Source organism: Raphanus sativus, chromosome 6 (genome assembly GCF_000801105.2).
Source record: "Raphanus sativus cultivar WK10039 chromosome 6, ASM80110v3, whole genome shotgun sequence".
Taxonomy (NCBI): Eukaryota; Viridiplantae; Streptophyta; class Magnoliopsida; order Brassicales; family Brassicaceae; genus Raphanus; species Raphanus sativus.
The window spans coordinates 3,151,484-3,170,652 of NC_079516.1; the positions used below are offsets into that span (position 1 = coordinate 3,151,484).

Genomic DNA, 19,169 nt, shown 5'->3' on the forward strand with positions numbered 1-19,169 from the left:
AAAAATTAAAATGATTCCTATATACCATGAAATGTAGTTTAGAATACATTAATTCAAATGTTCAATGTGTTTAGAAATTTTTTAAAACTAAAGCGAAGAGTAGAAACTTAAGTATATAGAGGATTTACCGAAAACTCATAATTTTGAAATTTGTTAACCCACGGATTTTGAAAAAAAATCAAAAATTTGAAAATCTGGTTTTAGTGTATAGTTTTTATCGAGCACTGACATAAGTATGATGGTCAAGCGTTAGAACCTCTGTAGTCTCCGTTTCTCTAGATAATGAAGATTTACAATGCTAATTCCATTGATCAAGGCAGTATATAAAATTATACTAAACTAAATATAAAAAAAATTATAATGATTCTTATAACCATGAAAGATAGTTTAGAATAAATTAATTCAAAATACGACGATGTGGTTTGAAATTTTTAAACTAAAGCCAAGAGTAGAAACTTCAGTATATGAGGATTTACCGAAACTCATATTTTGAAGGGGTTAGTATATATGTTTCATCGAGCACTGACATAAGATGATGGTCAAAGCGTTTAGAACTACTGTAGTCTCCGTTTCTCAATAAATGAATATTTTTTAAATGTTAATTTCATTGATCTAAGCATTATATGAAATTTTATACTAATAAAAATTATTAAAATTTATAATGATTTTTATACCATGAAAGATAGTTTAGAAACATTATTCAAATTTAGATATGTGGTTTTGAAAATTTTAAACTAAAGCGAGAGTAAGATGACTTTAGTATACTAGAGGATTTACCGAAAACTCAATATTTTTGAAGGGTTTTAACCCACGGATTTTGAAAAAAATTCAAAATTCAAAAAATCTGGTTTTAGTGTATAGTTTCATCGAGCCTGACATAAGATGATGGTCAAAGCGTTTAGAACCTATTTAGTCTCCGTTTCTCTAGATAATGAAGATTTATAATGCTAATTCCATTGATCTAGGCAGTATATGAAATTTACTAAACTAAATATTAAAAAATTAGAATGATTCTTATATACCATGAAAAATAGTTTAGAATTCATCTCAAATGTAGAATGTAGTTTGAAATTTTTAAAACAAAAGTGAAGGAGTATATAATTTCAGTATATTAGAGGATTTTCCGAAAATCATTATTTTAAAAGAGGTTAACCCACATTTTTGAAAAAAAAATTAAAAAAAATGAAAACTGGTTTTATTGTATGTTCTTAGAACACTGACATAAAATGATGTCCATGAGGTTTAGAAACTCTGTTGTCTCCGTTTTTCTAGATAATGAGATTTTATATATGCTAATGCCACTAATCTAGGCAGTATATGAAATTTTAGTAAACTGAATACTAAAAAAATTAGAATGATTCCTATAAACCATGAAGATAGTTTTGAATACATTAATTCAAATTTAGAATGTGGTCTGAAATTTTTTAAACTAAAGCGAAGAGTATAAACTTCAGTATATAGAGGATTTACCGAAAACTCAATAATTTTGAAGGGTTTATCCTATGTATTTTGAAAAAAAAAATCAAAAATATGAAAATCTGGTTTTAGTGTATAGTTTCATTGAGAACTGATATAAGATAATGGTCAAAAAAATTGAAACCTTTATAGTCTCCGTTCTCTAGATAATGGAGATTTATAATGTTAATTCCATTGATCTAGGCAGTATATGAAATTTACTAAACTAAATATTAATAAAGTATAATGATATATATATATATATATATATATATATATCATAAAAGATAGTTTAAAATACATTAATTCAAATATAGAATGTGGTTTGAAATTTTTGAACTAAAGAGTATAAACTTTAGTATATATAGCATTTGTCAAAAAACTCAATATTTTTGAAGGAGTTAGGCCACGGTTTGAACAAAATTCAAAAATATGAAACTATGTTGTATATTGTCAATTTGAACATATTATTATAATTGATTAGTAACCACAAAATTAATTAACCCACAAATATAATATACTACTCCATCCGTTTTATTTTATTTGTCATTCTAAACTTATGCACACATATTAATAAAATTTAATATGTGATTTTATATATTTCTAAAATAAAAACACAATTACCTATACACCTAACCACATTTCAACCAATAGAAAAATAAACTGGATAATCTTATTAATAAATTTGGCATTGAAATTCTAAAACGACACTTATTTTGAAACGGAAAATTTTCTCTAAAACGACACTTAATGTGAAACGGAAGGAATATGTTCAAACTTCAAAGTACACTTACTACTCGGGTATAAAACATGTATATTTTTCAAATGTACGTATTTTATACATAAATGACTTAAGTAAATTGAAAATAACAACATTCAGATTACTATACAAATATGTTTTTCAACAAAAAGAATGGGAAAAAATATTCAAAACCATCGCGGGAAAATGGGATTTATTTGGCGGGAAGAATAATCACAATTTTCCATTAAATAGTTGATAATATAATTATTTAAGACATGAATATTTTCCAGAATCTTCTTCAAGCGCTGTTTCGAATTATTCCCAACTGAAGCGACGGGCGTTCCCATTAGGGTTTCTCGAGGGTGGGAATCTAAAAAAATCATGTACGGAGGCGAGTTTGACGGTAACGCCGCATTCGCCGGTGGCGGTTTCATGCCTTCTCAGTCAACCACGCAAGCGCCTGAGTCCTCATCTGCTTTCAGGGTTTCGTATCTCCTTAAATCTTCTTCTTTTGCGAATACGATTATTATCATGATGCCGTTTCGATTTTTCCGGTGCTCGATGCATCCTCCGATTCTTTCGGTTTCCAAGTGGTTTCTCGGGAAAATTATTGCGTTTATCATTTTCAGTTTCTAGGAAAAGCAGCAAAGCGATGCAAGTATGAGTTATCTCTCTGTTTTTGCAGAATCGGGATGCGCGTACGTTGCTTCCTCTGACGTTGAAGCAATTGAATAGTGTTTCAACCAGTGGTGAATCGAATTTCTCCATAGACGGCGTTGATATCAACACTGTAAGATCTCTTTTTCTTCTTCTTCAGCAGTTAACTCTTGTTTGTTTGTATGCCCTATTAGTGGTTAAGTTTTTGAGTCGAGTTCAGTCAAGTATAAGATGTACATCTGTAGATTCTTTACTTTGGTGATCTTGAGTATGTTTGTGCTGTAGATTTGATGTCTATTGAGCTAAGCATTTGAGCTTTGTGTTGTATGTGTTTGTTTAGGTTGCAATTGTCGGACGAGTTTCTAGAATTGAGAACCGAATCACACAGGTTGATTTGTTGTAGATGATGGTACTGGCTGCGTTGAATGCATCAGATGGTAAGTACTTCTTTTCTTCTAAATCTTATAAGAACTCAATTTGAAATGCTCTCACAATGGCTCAACTATGTCTTGCTAATTCGTAGTGAACAATGATTTGCAGGTGTCATGAACGCCAAGAAACTGAAGAAATGGAAGCTGTCAGGTATATTTCTGCACAACAACTCTTGTTGATTCTTTGATTTAGGTTTAGTATCTAACTCTGACACTCTACATCTGTTGCAGGTTGGGAATGTATGTTCGCCTACATGGACACCTGAAAAGCTTTCAGGGGAAGCGATCTATGAATGTTTTCTCAGTCAGGTACATTGACATACTAGATCATTCTATGATATTGCTTTGGTTTAGCTAAACATATCACAATCTGTTTTCTACTTTTGAGATTTCTGTTTTATCTATATGATATTTCTTTGTGGTTTAAAATGTTACGTACTCTGCATTTCTTTGTCTTTAAGTAAATTAACTTGCTGAATCTGGCCAGGCCTGTCACTGACTTCAACGAGATTGTACACCACTTTACCGAGTGTATCTATGTCCACATGTACAACACTAAGCCACGGGTATTAGCCTATCCTTAACCTTTATTTCAAGCTTTAATCCACAGCCTAAAAACTTAATTCATGTTGTGTACTAACCTCAATTATCTCCAGGGTGGTTCTGTTACTCAGGCTACGGAAACTCCTAGGCCCCAAATGCCATACTCAACGACGCCAACCCCTGCAAGGCCATTCCAAACCGGTCCCTCGAACCAGTTCAATGATCCAATGCATGGCGTAAGGCAGACAGTCTTAAATTACCTGAATCGTCCTATGCACCTGTAAGTTCATCTAATATCCCCAAAAGAAATCATCAATTCAACTTTTAATACTCATGATTATACTTTGGTTTCGAAGCGAGCATATCAACCACTAATGTCTCTATGTGCCAACCTTAGTTAAGTGTGTTTTAAGTAAAACTCATTCAACATACCACAATAATACAGCCTTGTTGCGTATGCTTGAAACTGAAATGTTGCAGATGATGGTTTTTTGAGTTAGTGTTAAGTTAATTGTCATTAGAAAATTAACTTCTTTCGTTGGATTTTCTCTTTCTCTCGATCTCACACAAAAAGCAGAACTTGGTATTTGGTTATATATATATATATTTTGAATACTTTTCAGGAGATCTGAAGCTGGAGTTCACTGCGATGTGATTGCACGCGACCTCGGGATTCCGCTGCCTCAAGTCAAGTAAATCTCTCCCCATTGTTTCTCACATCTCCCCTCTCACTGACAAAGTTAACAGTATAAAAATGGAATCTCTATTGACAAGAACCGCTTGATCTCTGTGAATATCTATGGCAGGGACGCCTTGGAACAGCTCTCAAACGATGGCTGCGTTTACTCTACTAGCGATGAGACTTGCTTCAAATCAACCGCAAACGCATGATCTAAATGGATTTATCTACAAACCGATCTTTTTAAGTACGGAAAAAGCCTTTGTATAGGCCCTATGGTACGACAGCTTATGGCTTTAAGACTACATCTATCTATTAGCTTTTGGATTTGTTAAAATCAACTCAAAGGTTCAATCAAAATCTTCCCCGTCGTATAATATTTCTTTGGTCTACTTGCTAGGTTGTCTTAGGGGTAGTATCTGGGTCGGCCCAGACATTTAGTCCCAAACAGAGCGACCGTCTATTTTTATTAGTGATTACTCATTCATTAGTTACGGTTAGAATCTAAACCCCCATAAAGAAAATACATATTGAATAGAAATCAAATGCAATCAATAAGTAGCATTCGGGGTTAATACTATTCAACGCTGCTTCATGAGTAAAGTCTCAAACATGTTTGTCAACTGTATTTGGTAAAGCGTCAAGACTTTCATAAAATGACTAGACCAGCTGAATAAATGTTATTTGGAAAACTATTGTCAAACAAAAATGTTCAGTTTTTCTTCTGTTCTGCAGATTTAGTTGAATGACCATGGCTAGTTGTTTCTTGACTATCTGAAATCTTGCAATTATGTTATGTTGTAATCCATAGGAAAACCCAAGTGGTAGTATTATAAAATTTCAGTTCAAATAATTGGGCTCTTCAAAAAAAAAATAATTGGGCTCTTCGAATATTATTAACATTGTCATAGTCGTATTGTCACGAGTCACCAAGTGACTTTACACCTACGTCAGTTGTTTAATTTATTGTTTTTCCATTTGCAAGTTGGTTTTCTCGTATTTGCGCAGTGAAAGACATTCAAATTTACATCTCGTAGTCGTAGAGGACTGATTAGCTTAAATTTCAATCTACGATCTCATTAGACTTAAAAATATAGTTTCAGATAAATCGATTACATAACTTTGAGTTCTGTCTTTTTTGTGATGGAACAATTCATGTATTATAGACAGGGGTGGTCCTGAGCATAGCGAGGTGAAATATTCGTTTAGGACCCCCAAAATTTTTACAAAAATTAGTATGGAAAAAGGCCCCCGATTTGCAAAAAAATTTTTTTTTGAAAATTCCTTACTAAATTGTTTAGGGTCTCCCCCATATCAAGGACGCCCCTGATTATAGACAACAAACAAAGATTCAATTAGAGACACTTACTGACTTATTATTCAGCCGGGGACTAAGGATTATAAAGTTAACAAGAACGACCAAGAACTTATCAAGATAGAGTACTTATATTGTTTTACATCCAAACAACCATTGGTCCATTACAGAACCTAATCAAAAGGACAACCGTAGTACGGATACGACGGATCTGGTAGGTCCTTATAATATTTTTTTGTAATAACTATTTTCTTTTTTATTTTTTTTCCACCAAGAGAGATGGAAAATTAAAATCAGTCACATGGAGAAGAAACGAAAATACGGATATGATCCAAGAAGCTAAGATGCTGCGGTCTATCGTTCCGCTTCACGTACCCACGCGCTTCCTTCTCCGTGTACGCGCCGAACGATCTCCTCCTATTCCTCTCCCACAGCTCCTCCTCGTAGCTCTTGTGCGCGTAGTACGCCTCCACCACGCACGACAAAGCATGCTCTGTTTCAAGATCATCTCCTCCCTCCTCCTTTAGGAGACGGATCGGTTGTCTGACGTAATGGCCACGGCTCGTCCCTTCGAGCTCGTCGAGGCGGGAGAGACCGCGTGGAGAAACCGCGTAGAGCTCTCCAGTGACGCGCTGGCCCGATCCGGGCTTGTTGAGGAGGAAAGGGACGCGGTAGGGCCCGCAGACGAGGGGGTACTTGTCTAAGGTTTGGTAGACTCCTTTGAAAGACGCGTCGCCGGATCGGATCAGATCTTGCATCAGGACGTGGTTCGAGAATCCTCTCTTCAGAGTTCCGTACGAGAACACCAGCGTCGTCGTCTTCGTGGCGGTGGTGATGGTCTCCGTCGCGTTTGATTCGTGGCCCATGGTTGAGAGAAATAGAATCAAGAATCGTATTAACAGAGAGAGAGAGAGAGAGAGGGACGTTATTGGAATCTCGGGTTTTTAGGGCGTGAAATTTTGGTTGAGCCGATGACGCGTTTATATAGTAGTGGATTTGTTCCTCCTCTGCTGCTGATTGTATTATTTTATTTTTTATTTCTCCAATTCTGTTTTTTTTGCGTATAATTAATACGCATATTTAAAAAAAAAAATTGCTCGTTATAACTTGCAAGAAAACATTTTATTTAAATATGCTTTCTATTTTCTGTGGTTGAAAGTATAATAATAGTGTAAATCCCAAATAAGTATGTTTCTTAACTACATTAAAAACATGGCTAATCATGGTTATAATTTTGGTTTATAAATATCAATAATTTGTAGATATTAATAAGGGTCCCTTTGACACCAAATTCTTACTCAAATATTTTGGTTATGTATGATGGAAATTGAATAAAGAGTTGCGTTTAGCTGGTTACCATATGTGAATGATAAAAAATATTAAAAGAGGCCCACTCGGCTTACTAAATGGACGAGTACTGCAAACGCCGTATCATATACATCATACAACATATCACATGTCATAGAACAAAATAAAAATCTTTAGTTTTTTTATGTAATAAAGTACTTTTTCTGTTCTTGGGATAGAAAACCAAAAAAAAATATCAATAATTGGCGTGAGAGGTTGGTGTGTTTGGGATTACGTGTGGATGCAGAATGTAGCATCACCACACATTACAGCCAAGTTGCCATTCTTAATTTAACCTTGTATTACTTGGAAAGTTTTTAAGAAGATCCATATAATTTTAATATCATTTAAAAATAAATTATTAGTGTAAGGGGTGGACAATAGCTCAATCAAAAAGATATACGAACACATTTGTCTGGGTTATCTTTGATTTTAGAAATCCAGAGGTGATTATATTTAGTCAAAAAAAAATCCAGAGGTGATTATTTGGATGTTATATGAACAGAAAACTTGTATATTCAGATAAATGAAAGAATAAAAGGCACGTAAATACTTGGTTTGATTGACAAAGAAAAGATGAATAGATGGAAATGATTAAGCAATGGAATAATTGACAACACACACAACACAAAAGCTAAAGGTAAATTGGACTTTTGTTCCGTGGCTGCAGTACGATTGCACCGTACTTCTTTTTACCTAAAACCTGAGATATTTTGTTTTTTTTTTATATTAATTTAAACGGCGGAAAGATAAAAGTAAATCAAAAGTGACCTTCCTAGCAACTTTTTAACACAGCGCAGCCTGTTCCATTACAGGAATCTGACAACATCTGATTCATCAACCATTGAATCAAGAAAGAATAATAATAATATGATATTCCATAATAATATGGTTAGACGTTTGTAATTTTCTTTTGAGCGATTTAACAATTTTTTCAGTGTTTAAAACTGTATTTTCCATGTTTAATTAAAGACTTATTTTGTGGAAGTTAAAGGTTTCTTGCATGTAATCATTTTCATGTAAAACCACCATGGAAAAAAACAAGAAAAAAGAAAAACAACATTGTGAATGGTGAACTGAAAAGCACATTAACCGGTGGACACAAAGCATGACTCACTGAAAACTTTAGGGCACGTTCAATGGACAGAGTGACAATGAACACAAAAACTTTAGTGCATATTTCACTCTGCTATTCTTTTTATGAAACCATTATATTAGACTCTTTCCATTTTATGATGAAAAATGATGTTTCATGATGCAGAATTTTTTTTTTTAGTTCTATTAGTTTAGTCTACTAATCAGAGCAGTATTCTTGTATAATAAAACCTTAATATACTTCTAAAAATCATCTTTGTCACTTTTATGTTATATCCCATGAATGATATAATACAACACAGTAAAGGCGTAACACACACAATCTATGAAGGTTAAGCATTGACTAGACACATTGTTTTCTTCTTATTGTGTATACCATCGTATTTCTAAAACATACAACATCCTGCAAAAGCTGTTATATCGTCGAACGGGGTGAACATAAGGCATACACCTCTGTATTACAGCTCCTGATCAAAATCTGTGGAGACCGAATAATAATAATGCCTTTTTGAGTTTCAAGATCAAAGGTTATATAAGCTCTGTTTCTGCTTCAGATGACACAGTAGCCTGTTAAAGAAAATGTAAGAAGTGAGACAGAATAGCATCAAGCTATATTGACCGGAATGGAATTATCGAGCATTGGTGTAGAGCAGAAAAGGAGTAAACCAGATCGAAACCTTGCTCATCTGTAGTGTCATTGCCTTCAGCCAATTGAATAAAGAGCTGTGTTTAGCTGGTTTACCATATGCGAATGATAAAATAATCAGAGGAAGCCCACTCGGCTTACTAAATGGACAAAGTACTGCAAACGTCGTATCATATACATCATACAACATATCATATGTCATAGACAAAACAAAACTCTTTTTTTTTTTAATGTAATAGTTTTGCTTTAATCTATTCACTTCTTGGGATTAGAGGTGTCAATTGGTAGAGGTGTCAATTGGGCTGTTCACACCAGTCCAAATGAATATTACTTTTTTAAGCCCAGATTGTACCAGACCAAATTGTCCAGATCAAATTGGCCAATTTCAAATGGGCATTTCGTAAAGCCCAAATATAATCTCTACTTTAACATCCAAAAATTCAGTTTTAACAAAAAAAGTCATAATTTCATTATTTTTTAATTCAAAATCATAGATACGATTTTGGCAAAAAACTTGATTTTACGGTTTTGACGGGAAAACTCGATTTTATGGTTTTGACGGGAAAACTCGATTTTACGGTTTTGACGGGAAAATTAAAAATTCGATTTTATGATTTGGTGAGAAATCTCAATTTTACGGTTTTGGAAAAAAACCTGATTTCACGGTTTTGGTGGGAAAACTCGATTTTACGATTTTGGCGGGAAATCTCAATTTAACGGTTTTGGCGAAAAACTCGATTTACAGTTTTGACGGGAAAACTCGATTTTACGGTTTTGACGGGAAAACTCGATTTTACGGTTTTGACGGAAAAATTAGATTTACAGTTTTGACGGGAAAACTCGAAAACTCGATTTTAAGATTTTGGCGGGAAATTTTCATTTTACTGTTTTGACGGGAAAACTCAACTTACGGTTCTGTCAAGAAATTTTGATTTACGGTTTTGGGGGGAAAACTTGATTTTTTCCTCAAAATAAAATCCTATGATTTTTGTATCATTTGGCCGTCCATGTCCATTTGAGTTAAGACCATTGGATTTGGGTCTAATTGGTTAAACCCAATTGGACATCTTTATTTGTTGGTCTAATTTAGTTTAGTCCAAATGGGTTTGGACATGGGTGACCAATGACATGATGTCCAAATTGACATCCCTACTTGCGATATAAAACCAAAAATATAGCAATAATTGGCGTGAGAGGTTGGTGTATTTGGGATTACGTGTGGACGCAGAATGTAACATCACCACACATTACAGCCAAGTTGCCATTCTTTATTTAACCTTTATTATTTGGAAAGTTTTTAAGAAGATCCATATTTTAACATCATTTAAGAAGATTAATCAGTGTGTAGGGTGGACTGTGGACAATAGCTCAATCAGAAAGACATACAAACACATTTGTTTGGGTTATCTTTGATTTTAGAAATCCAGAAGTGATTATTTGGATGTTTTAAGAACAGAAAACTTGTATGAATTGTCCATCCAGAGGTGATTATTTGGATGGACAATACTTGGTTTGATTGAAAAAGCAAAGACGAATTGATGAAAATGATTAAACAATGGAGTAATTGACAACACACACAACAAAAGCTAAAATGGACTTTTGTTCCGTGGCTGCAGTACGATTGCACCGTACTTCTTTTTACCTAAAACCTGAGATATTTTGTTTTTAACTTTATGTTATTTTAGTTGCTCAAGAAAAACCTTTACGTTATTTTAGAAAGCGGAAAAATAAAGTAAAGCAAAAGTGCCTTTTTTTTTTTTTTGAAACTGGAGCAAAAGTGCCTTTCCTAGCAATTTTTTTAACACAACGCAGCCTGTTCCATTAAAGTAATCTGACAGATCTGATTCATCTACCATTGAATCAATAAATAATATTAATAATATGATATTTCTTGAGCGATTAAGAATTTTCCAGTGTAGACTACAGTTTAAAGCTGTATTTTTCATTTTTAATTACACAATTATTTTGTGAAAGATAAAGGTTTCTTGCATGTACACAATAGAAAAAAAAAAGAAAAAGAAAAAACAACATTGTGAATGGTGAACTGCGAAGCACATTCAACGGTGGACACTGGACACAAAGCATGACTCACTGAAAACTTTAGTGCACATTCAATGGACGAAGTGACAATGAACACAAAAAGTTGCTTTAGAAATCTTTTAACATTTTGTTTAGTAACTAGATATCATTTCACTCTGCTATTCTTTTTTCTGAAACCATTATATCATATTTTTTCCAATTTACAAATGACATATTTCACAATGTAGATCTGGACATTTACTTCTATTAGTTTAGTCTATTAATTAGAGAAGTATATACTTGTATAATAAAACCTTAATATACTTGTGAAAATGATCTTGTCACTTTTATGTTATAAGTTATAACCCATGAATCGTAAAATACAAAACTCACACAATCTATGATGGTTGAGCATTTACTAGACACATTGTTACTTCTTATCGTGTATACACTCATTTTTTTTTTTTTGGTAAAATGTTAAGATTGTATACCATCATATTTATAGAGCATACAATACAACATCCAGATAAATCTGTTATATCGTCGAATGGGGTGACCGAATAGTATTTGCCATTTGAGTTTCAAGATCAGATGTTACTTGAGCTCTGTCTCTTCTTCAGTTGATACAGTATCCTGTTAAAGAGAAATGTACGAACTGAGACAGAGTTGCATCAAGCTATATATTGATTGGTAATAGAGTTAACAAGCGTAGAGCAAAAAAAGGAGTAAACCAGATTGAAACCTTGCTCATCTGTCGTGCTATTCCCTTCCGCCAGCTGTTGTGTCCTGCACATTCAATGTGTTTGGTTAAGCAAACATAAAAAAAAAAACTTTTCGAGTTAAAAGAGAGGGACGTACCATGGTGATAAGGAGTGACTAATGCCAAGTCCATTGCAAGTGAGTATCAGTCCCTTAAATCTAGCCAGATACTCCTGCGTTAATATCAACATATCTCAACATACTAATAATGCCAAAGGAGTTGAAAACAGATTTGTTGTAGTATCTCAAAATGTAACAACATTTCATTACCCGCAAAGTATACTTGTGAATCTCGTATATTCCGGTTAAATCATACTCAAAACGTAAAGCAGGGTCCATTAGCACTGCAAGGAATAAGAAACCAGATCAAATTACATTAAGATATCAATGTACGAACCCCTTAATTAAGACAAAAGTTCAACCTCAAAGATTTTGAAATATTTTATTTTATTTATTATAAGTTTTGATTCAAAGCAACTTCATCGATTCAACAAGTGATCCAAAGACACGAAGCAATCATATATGCAAAGGAGTATACCGTTATAAGCTTCATTGATCTCCTGAAACTTTGAAGTAGCCACAGTGTCACTTTTGTGCTTATCAGGATGCCACTTCTGCATCATGGCAAGAATCTCAATAACACTTTTACTAATTAAATTTTAGAACTAAAACCAAAATGAACACATCAGAGTTTTATAATTACTAACCAAAGCAAGCTTCCGATAACTCAGTTTGAGCATCTCCTCAGTTGCATCATAATCAACTTCTAGGATCTTATAGTAATCCTTCTAAAAAAACAGAGTAGATCAAATTCATATTAGTGATCACTCATATTTTCCAGCAAGCAATCAATTCAAGAAGCATCCAAAACTGTTTCTCTCAAAAGAATAGTGAAAACGATCTATTCTATAACAGCAACGAATCATCTCTGAAGTTCATTTGGTTTCACTCAATTTTGTAGAAAAATCTAAACATTATATGAAAAACAAGAATGAACCACAGAAACAACTATAGCCAATTAAACCCAGTAATCATCAGTGATAGAAAATTATTTTAGTACCTTGGGAGAATTGTTATCTTCCATCTGATGCAAAGAGGAACAGAGCAAGAATCTCTTCCCACATCATCTAATTAAAGAATATAAACAGCAATAAATGTGAAATAAGGACTGCAGATTTTTCTTTTTCTTATTTGTCTCCTCGGAAAAATCAAACTAATGGCAGAGAAAATACTGAAATCTTTTATTTTTCTCCAGAAAAAGATAGAATTTCAGCAGCAAAATATCAATCGAATCTGTGGTTTTGCTTTGCTTTTTTTTCCAGTTTATTTTCTTTGTTTTTGTAATTAGGAAGAAGATGCATTTTTTTTTACTTTTATTTGTTAGGTGTGACGTTGATTGAAGATAGATAACCGATTGCATGAAGAGGCAACCGGTTAAACTGGGTTTGACCAATCCGGTTTACGGTTTATCCACAGAACATATCCCTTTCACACATGTAAATAACATCATTTTTGGTTTTACCTGAGATAGTACTTAGTACCCTTTCTTCTGAACTTGCAATTGACCCACTTAGGCATAAATTTCTGAATACTCTGGATGTATGAATAAAATTGTCAGCTGCTCGCTGATATGGTATATCTATAACGAACATGAGTAAAGACTAAAAATAGACATAAACACACCCTTTAGGTTTAAGCAGATCAGTCTACAGAACCAGACATCTTCTCATCTGTTTTTTTTCCATCGCCTTCATATGTGCATAGTTGTGGCGAGTACTGGTTTGGTTGAGCCTTCTTCAGGAAACCAAAAGACCAAACTAAAAGATAGGTTCCCTGTTCAAAGAAAAAGAAGGGTTCATTTATATGAACAGATGATCCAAAGCTACTGAAGATGCTCTCTCCCATGTCTCTTGATGGTGTGTTGCTATCCCTAAGAAGTAAGAATCCCTATGATGATTTGTCAGGGAAGTTTCTGAAGAGAAACATAGGAGTATTCACATTCTGCTTCTTGTGTTCCCATCCAGACACTTGTCTCTGATTCTGCTGTTGTCTTTGTTGTTGTTGTTGTTCCTTCTCCAGGGGAGAGAAGGATAAGGATAGTGAGAGAGAAGCTGCACTGTCTTCTTCTGCCTTCTGGCTACTGCTACTTCTATGTTTCTCAGTGGCGCTTGGTCTAGCCATGAAGGGCAAGACGGATCCTGTGGTTGTAGTAGTTTCATCTTCTCCTAGAGCCAACTCAAGATTTGGGACCATACCGAGTGACCTTTGTTTGCTGCTGTCATTGCCCAGTGCTCTGGGATTATCGTCTACCATTTCATCATCGTCTTCCTTTCCATCATTCAAATCCAAAGGGAACACGATCCTTTCAGCTGCATCTGGAGTCTTCTTGATCATAGTTTCCTCCTCACGGGGATGGGGACCAGGTGTATCCCTCCTGAATATGTTACATTTGGTTTCTACTCCTGTGCCTGTCTTCAGCTTTTTATTCGCTGGTCCTTCACACAACCCTACACCAGTCAGATCATCCATGTTCACGTTCTGATTCACGTCAGATGAATTTACTCTCCTAGGCCCTGTCAATGTCAATAACAGAAGATTCATGAACACAGCTGTGAATTTGTTTTTTTTTTCTGCTAAGTTTTCCTGGCCAAAGAACTGAACCACAGGGCTCATTACAGCCGAAAGCAAATCCTTATTGTTACCTGAAATCTTCTCATCCTTCAACTGTGGGCTAAAACCGATCTCTCCTTCCTCAGTTTCTTCCACCGCTCCACTAACTCCACCGCCCGCTTCACCCTCTTTATCATTCTCCTGTTCACACCCATGAATCCATCAAATATCTGCACTGTTTAGATAAACCTAGTATCTGTCTAAAACGATTTCTTAACTAAAACAGATGAAGAGCAAGATAAATATATAACTAGAGCAGAATAATAAACGGCATATGTGATTCAGAAAAGAACCCCATAACTAGAGGTGAGATAGAGATCGAGAGACAGATGGTAGGTGTGAATTGGAGGAGTCTAGAAGCACCAACCTTCAAACACGATTGCATTCTGCTCGATGGGCGGTCAATTGAGAACTCTCTGTTGCTTGGATTTTCATGGTAAAAGCCTTCACGTGTAGACAACACTCTCCCCATATTTGGCAAAACATTAGACGCCGAAAGAGGTTTGCTCTTGAGTGGATCAGAACATTTCTCCTTTTTTCCTCGAAATACACCCCAAAGGAAAAAGAACATGTTCCAACCTGCAAAACGCGAAGGATACAGCACCTCTAAGCTATAGACACGTGCATACATAATCAGTGAAATTTCAAACACTTAATACAGAAGTTCAACCCTAAGAGAACAGTGAAACTTTTTTAACAAAACGTATGTTCACGATGTAAAGAGTTCTTACGCTGACAGTTCTGAGGAAGCTGATTCGACGCAAAAATCAAAAGCTCAACACCCTCGAGGCTTCCCTTTAGAGCTAAATCTTTCTGGATCATGTTATCTACCAGGGGCTTGTAATATTTCTCATAACTGTGGGTAATAAGCAACCATCACGTTTTGTCAGGGGATTAGGAAACATGACAACATGAACAACTATATGATATGAAGTCACCTCTCGATGTCCTTGGCAAAGAAGAAAAGAGCCACATGGCCTTCCTTAGCACCTATATCTCGAAACTGCGAAGGCCATGTACGTAGCCTGGGTACTTCATTCAAGGTCACTTTTACTGGAAATTGATTCACCACTTCAGCAACCTTAGGTGATGCTAATGTTGATAGATATGCTTGCATTCCACAATGCATTGCCGATATATTTCTGCTTTTCTGCACCTCCATGTTCCCTCTGATCAAAGGAAATATAATGTTTATCTACAACACAACAAATGCATAAAAAGAGATCTTCCTGAAAAGAATGAAAACCATACTGCCAAATGTATTCATGCTCTGGGATGGCTGAGGTTGTCGACAGAACAGATGGGTCAAGCACAGGCAAATCACTCATGACCGGTTCCACAGAAGGTAAATGAACTGCAGGCTCTACAGATTGAGAAGCAGCCATTGCATTAGCACTAGCGAGTGGAAACTGCTTTCTATTTACTGCAATCGTCTGCTTGTCCGTCGGTAAATTTGGATGCCCTCCTTGCAATCCCACAGGAAAATCTCTCATGACCGGCTTTACAGAAGGTAAATGAACTGAAGGCTCTACAGATTGAGGAGGAGCCATTAAATCAGCACCAGCGAGTGTAGACTGTTTTCTATTTACTGCAAAGGCCTGTTTGTCTGTCTGTAAATTTGGATGCCCTCTTTGCAATCCCACAGGCAAATCTCTGATGACCGGCTTTACAGAATGTAAATGAACTGCAGGCTCTGCAGATTGAGGAGCAGCCATTGCATCAGCACCAGCGAGTGTAGACTGTTTTTTATTTACTGCAATCGCCTGCTTGTCTGTCTGTAAATTTGATTGCCCTCCTTGTAATCCCACAGGCCAATCTCTCATGATAGGCACCTTCGAGGGAAGATTTTGAAGAGTCCTATCACAACTAGAATCCACATTAGACACTGACGGCAAATCAGACTGCTCCAATCCACGGTTCTTCCCAAAGCTAGGTTTTTTCCGGAGAGCAGCATCAACCGCTGCTCGCAACCTATTGCCCTTATTAATATCCTCCTTAGTGTTTCGCGTGGTAGAGAGATTGCTTCCAGAGGCACATGAAGTCTCAGCAGGTTCTGCCGCCAGACCTTTTTGAGATGGTAGGTCTTTCGAAACAGCAGAAGTGTCAGACCTTTGGCGACTACCAACATCCCCAACTGCATATGTGAGAAACAAATCCCAAGGTGTCAATCATGATATCTATAAATGCAGAGAATCGTTCACTTGCAGAACAAAAAGCATATAACAGTAATTGTACCAGAAGCAACTATATCTTCCAGGCGGTTTCGACTTAGATGTCTGGCTTTCTTTGCCAAGCTACCTTCTTTAACATCAGACTGCAAACTCTTCAAATCACGTGCACTATTTGCATAGGAACTGGACGAGTTGCCACGTGGGTTTAGCTTCTGGTCGACTCCTGATGCGGAAGGGTAAGCTTCTGTACTCCGATCGTTCAGTTGCTTTGAACCTTTTACTTTTGAGTCATTGCAACCAGAGCTCCCTACTTCTATACATCTGGTTGACATCGACCTACCTAATTTTCTAGAAAGCCCCTCCTTAGGCATAACATCATCCACTGGTCTCACTTTTGGTCTAGAGCTCGAAGAATTAAACGAGTTGGACTTAAAAAGAGAGCCTGCACAAGTTGTTAACAAGGTAAATATTATACCACCTGAAAAAAATCATCAAGAACAAGAACCTAGACAAGGAAGAACTGCGTTTGAGAGATTTTTTTTTCATCATATATCTACCTTTAGAAGATTGGAGCTGTGAGTCAGTGGATGGCGTGCTATCTGTGTCATCACTGGAGTGGCTATTCAAAGACGAGTGGTGAGCTAGCTTTCTCGTCGTCTTCTCTACGCCCTTAACTGTTTCCCGGGAGAAAGCGGTCAATCTAGGGAGGACAGGTCTTTTGGGTGACCCAGTTGGAGCCTCAACTGCTTGTCTTTTAGAATCTGGAGCTGCCTCAGGTTTATTTAAGGGCCTTTTGCTGAAGCTCTGTGTACTAAAATTCGCCTCAATTTCTTGCTTTCTCTTAGTTTCTGCAAGTTTCAACTCAAATTCATTAGATAAAAAGGAGAAAAAACAACTTACGGCTACATGGTAAAAATGATTAACCTTTATCTCGCTTCTGCTTTTCTGCAAGCTCAGCAAACTTGCATTCTTCACAAAGCCAATCACCCGCTGGAACTTTTTGAAGCATCACCCGCATGCAATACCTAAAGAATAAGAAAACAGAATTATCTCACTAGCAAACAAAAAGGGTGCTGCGCTATTAACAACTATGAATAGTCTATGGTATTCAAACTCTAAACAGAACTAGTTCGTGAACAGAAGAAGAAGAAGAAGGGCTTTACGTGTGTTCTGCACCATCACTGCATCTGCTGCAGATAGCAAGTAAATCCTCACGGCCCACATCTCCACAAGTGTCACAAATTTTCACCTGCTCAACAACAAACAACAAAAGAGAACATTTTTCACTCTTCAGAATCATTGCAACCAAAAAAAGAAACAGAAACAGAAGTACAACAAAATAGCAGTAGCATTACTTACATCAACTTCAACCGCTTCAGAATCAGCACGCTCACTCTCAGACATAGCTGATGATGTTGTTGTTGGTTCCTCCTCTCCCGACTCCCCAACAACCATCCCCAATTAAAATATTTTTCTTGTTCTCTGCACCTCACTACTTCTCGACTCCCAAATTGATTTGCTAGTCCAACTGCAAAAAAAAAAAAAAAAATCATTAAGAACAACAAACCCAGACGATTCAAATCACGCAATTTAACAAGCATCAATCAATCACCAGAACAAAGAGCACATAATCCACAAACATTAAGCTCGACATTTGCACCGATGAGAGACAATCGAAGATAAACCCTAATTTACCATTTCGTCGATGATCGCTAGCTATCCCAACTCCTCCTATAGGAAAAAAGTAAACCCTAGTTCCTCTTAACAATCCAGATTCGATTTCGTATTTTTCTCTCAGTCACTCACTCTCCAGGAGAATCTGCCGTGGACCAATCACTACGCGTCTCGATTCTCGCTTTTCTTCACAGGTCAGGTCATACAAAAGAAATAAAAAAGAGGAGCTCTTAAATAGCCCACCCAGGTTCTATCTTATACCTATACTCGTAGATACGTACGGAGACAATACATACGTATTATTTTAATGCACACGCAATTATTTCTGTATTTAACTAATTTAGATTTTTTAGACGAATGTTTTTTTTTGTTTAATTAAACACGCTACGCAAGGTTTAAGAAGAGCTTTTTAAAACGTGTTTTTAACAAGATTTACTTTCACAGCCATGAAAGCATATCTGTTTTTGAAAAGTAATCAGACAGATTTCTGCATTTTTTGAGAAACATATTATAATGCATATAAATACAGAGTTTTATGCTCAGATTTTTTTTAAGAAAAACATGTGTTTACTCCAAAAATAGTTCTATATTTTTTTATTCCAAAAACAAATGATATTAAATGACTGGTTTGCTAATTTCTAAATTGGGGAAATCTTTGAGGCCGTGTTTTATCAAATTCAATAAGATAATGAAATTTCGAAAGAATCTAGTCGTAGCCCATAATGTAATTTTAAAGAACTTGCGGAAATATTTGGGCTAGATCACTTTTCCGAGGCCTTCTAGTCATCGATTTTGGAGTATTTGGGCCAGACCATTTATTAAGGCTTTTTTTATAAGATTGTAGTAGGATGGTGCTATATTAGAAAGAAAAAAAAAAACAATGCGAAAGATGTGATTGTACTTCAAGAGAAAATGACCCATCAAATCAAATCAAATTATTATTTATCAACATTCATCGCCTTTAAC

The 19,169-nt window shown here is 35.7% G+C and overlaps 5 protein-coding genes and 1 pseudogene across 7 annotated transcripts in view; 2 read left to right on the forward strand and 4 right to left on the reverse strand.

Annotated features, from left to right (window-relative positions):
• The window catches only part of LOC130496912 (uncharacterized), a 5,540-nt gene extending 3,556 nt beyond the window's left edge, over positions 1-1,984 (reverse strand). Inside the window, exon 1 of the mRNA XM_056989591.1 lies at positions 1,980-1,984. Within this exon, the coding sequence (XP_056845571.1) occupies positions 1,980-1,984 (5 nt within the window). The remainder of the gene's footprint in view (positions 1-1,979) is intronic.
• Positions 1,985-2,506: 522 nt separating this feature from the next.
• LOC130494586 (uncharacterized) overlaps positions 2,507-19,169 on the forward strand; it is a 77,408-nt gene continuing 60,745 nt past the window's right edge. The window contains exon 1 of the mRNA XM_056989181.1: positions 2,507-2,510. The gene's annotated coding sequence lies outside the window, so the exon portion shown is untranslated. The remainder of the gene's footprint in view (positions 2,511-19,169) is intronic.
• Positions 2,517-4,886, forward strand: LOC130496758 (replication protein A 32 kDa subunit B-like; annotated as a pseudogene).
• Positions 5,922-6,788, reverse strand: LOC108806858 (putative gamma-glutamylcyclotransferase At3g02910). The gene has a single exon (XM_018579063.2). The coding sequence runs from the start codon at positions 6,686-6,688 to the stop codon at positions 6,116-6,118; it is 573 nt and encodes a 190-aa protein (XP_018434565.1). The 5' UTR covers positions 6,689-6,788; the 3' UTR covers positions 5,922-6,115.
• LOC108812565 (uncharacterized) lies at positions 11,251-13,041 on the reverse strand. 3 transcript variants are annotated; one of them, XM_056989182.1, is made up of 7 exons: positions 12,749-13,041; positions 12,396-12,473; positions 12,227-12,302; positions 11,959-12,032; positions 11,788-11,861; positions 11,661-11,715; positions 11,251-11,562 (listed from the first exon to the last, which is right to left on the reverse strand). In XM_056989182.1, exons 1-7 carry the CDS (start codon positions 12,770-12,772, stop codon positions 11,524-11,526), a joined length of 420 nt encoding a protein of 139 aa, XP_056845162.1. In that variant the 5' UTR covers positions 12,773-13,041; the 3' UTR covers positions 11,251-11,523. The 3 variants fall into 3 exon arrangements, with proteins under 3 accessions (XP_056845162.1, XP_018440355.2, XP_018440356.2); XM_018584853.2 differs by having other exon boundaries at positions 12,396-12,476; positions 12,749-13,037; XM_018584854.2 differs by having other exon boundaries at positions 11,672-11,715; positions 12,396-12,476; positions 12,749-13,036.
• On the reverse strand, positions 13,259-18,406 carry LOC108812564 (uncharacterized). The gene is made up of 12 exons (XM_018584851.2): positions 18,225-18,406; positions 17,889-18,057; positions 17,693-17,778; positions 17,454-17,554; positions 17,087-17,377; positions 16,594-16,971; positions 15,610-16,492; positions 15,297-15,527; positions 15,090-15,214; positions 14,726-14,937; positions 14,391-14,499; positions 13,259-14,261 (listed from the first exon to the last, which is right to left on the reverse strand). The coding sequence occupies exons 2-12, from the start codon at positions 17,982-17,984 to the stop codon at positions 13,636-13,638; spliced, it is 3,138 nt and encodes a 1,045-aa protein (XP_018440353.2). The 5' UTR covers positions 17,985-18,057; positions 18,225-18,406; the 3' UTR covers positions 13,259-13,635.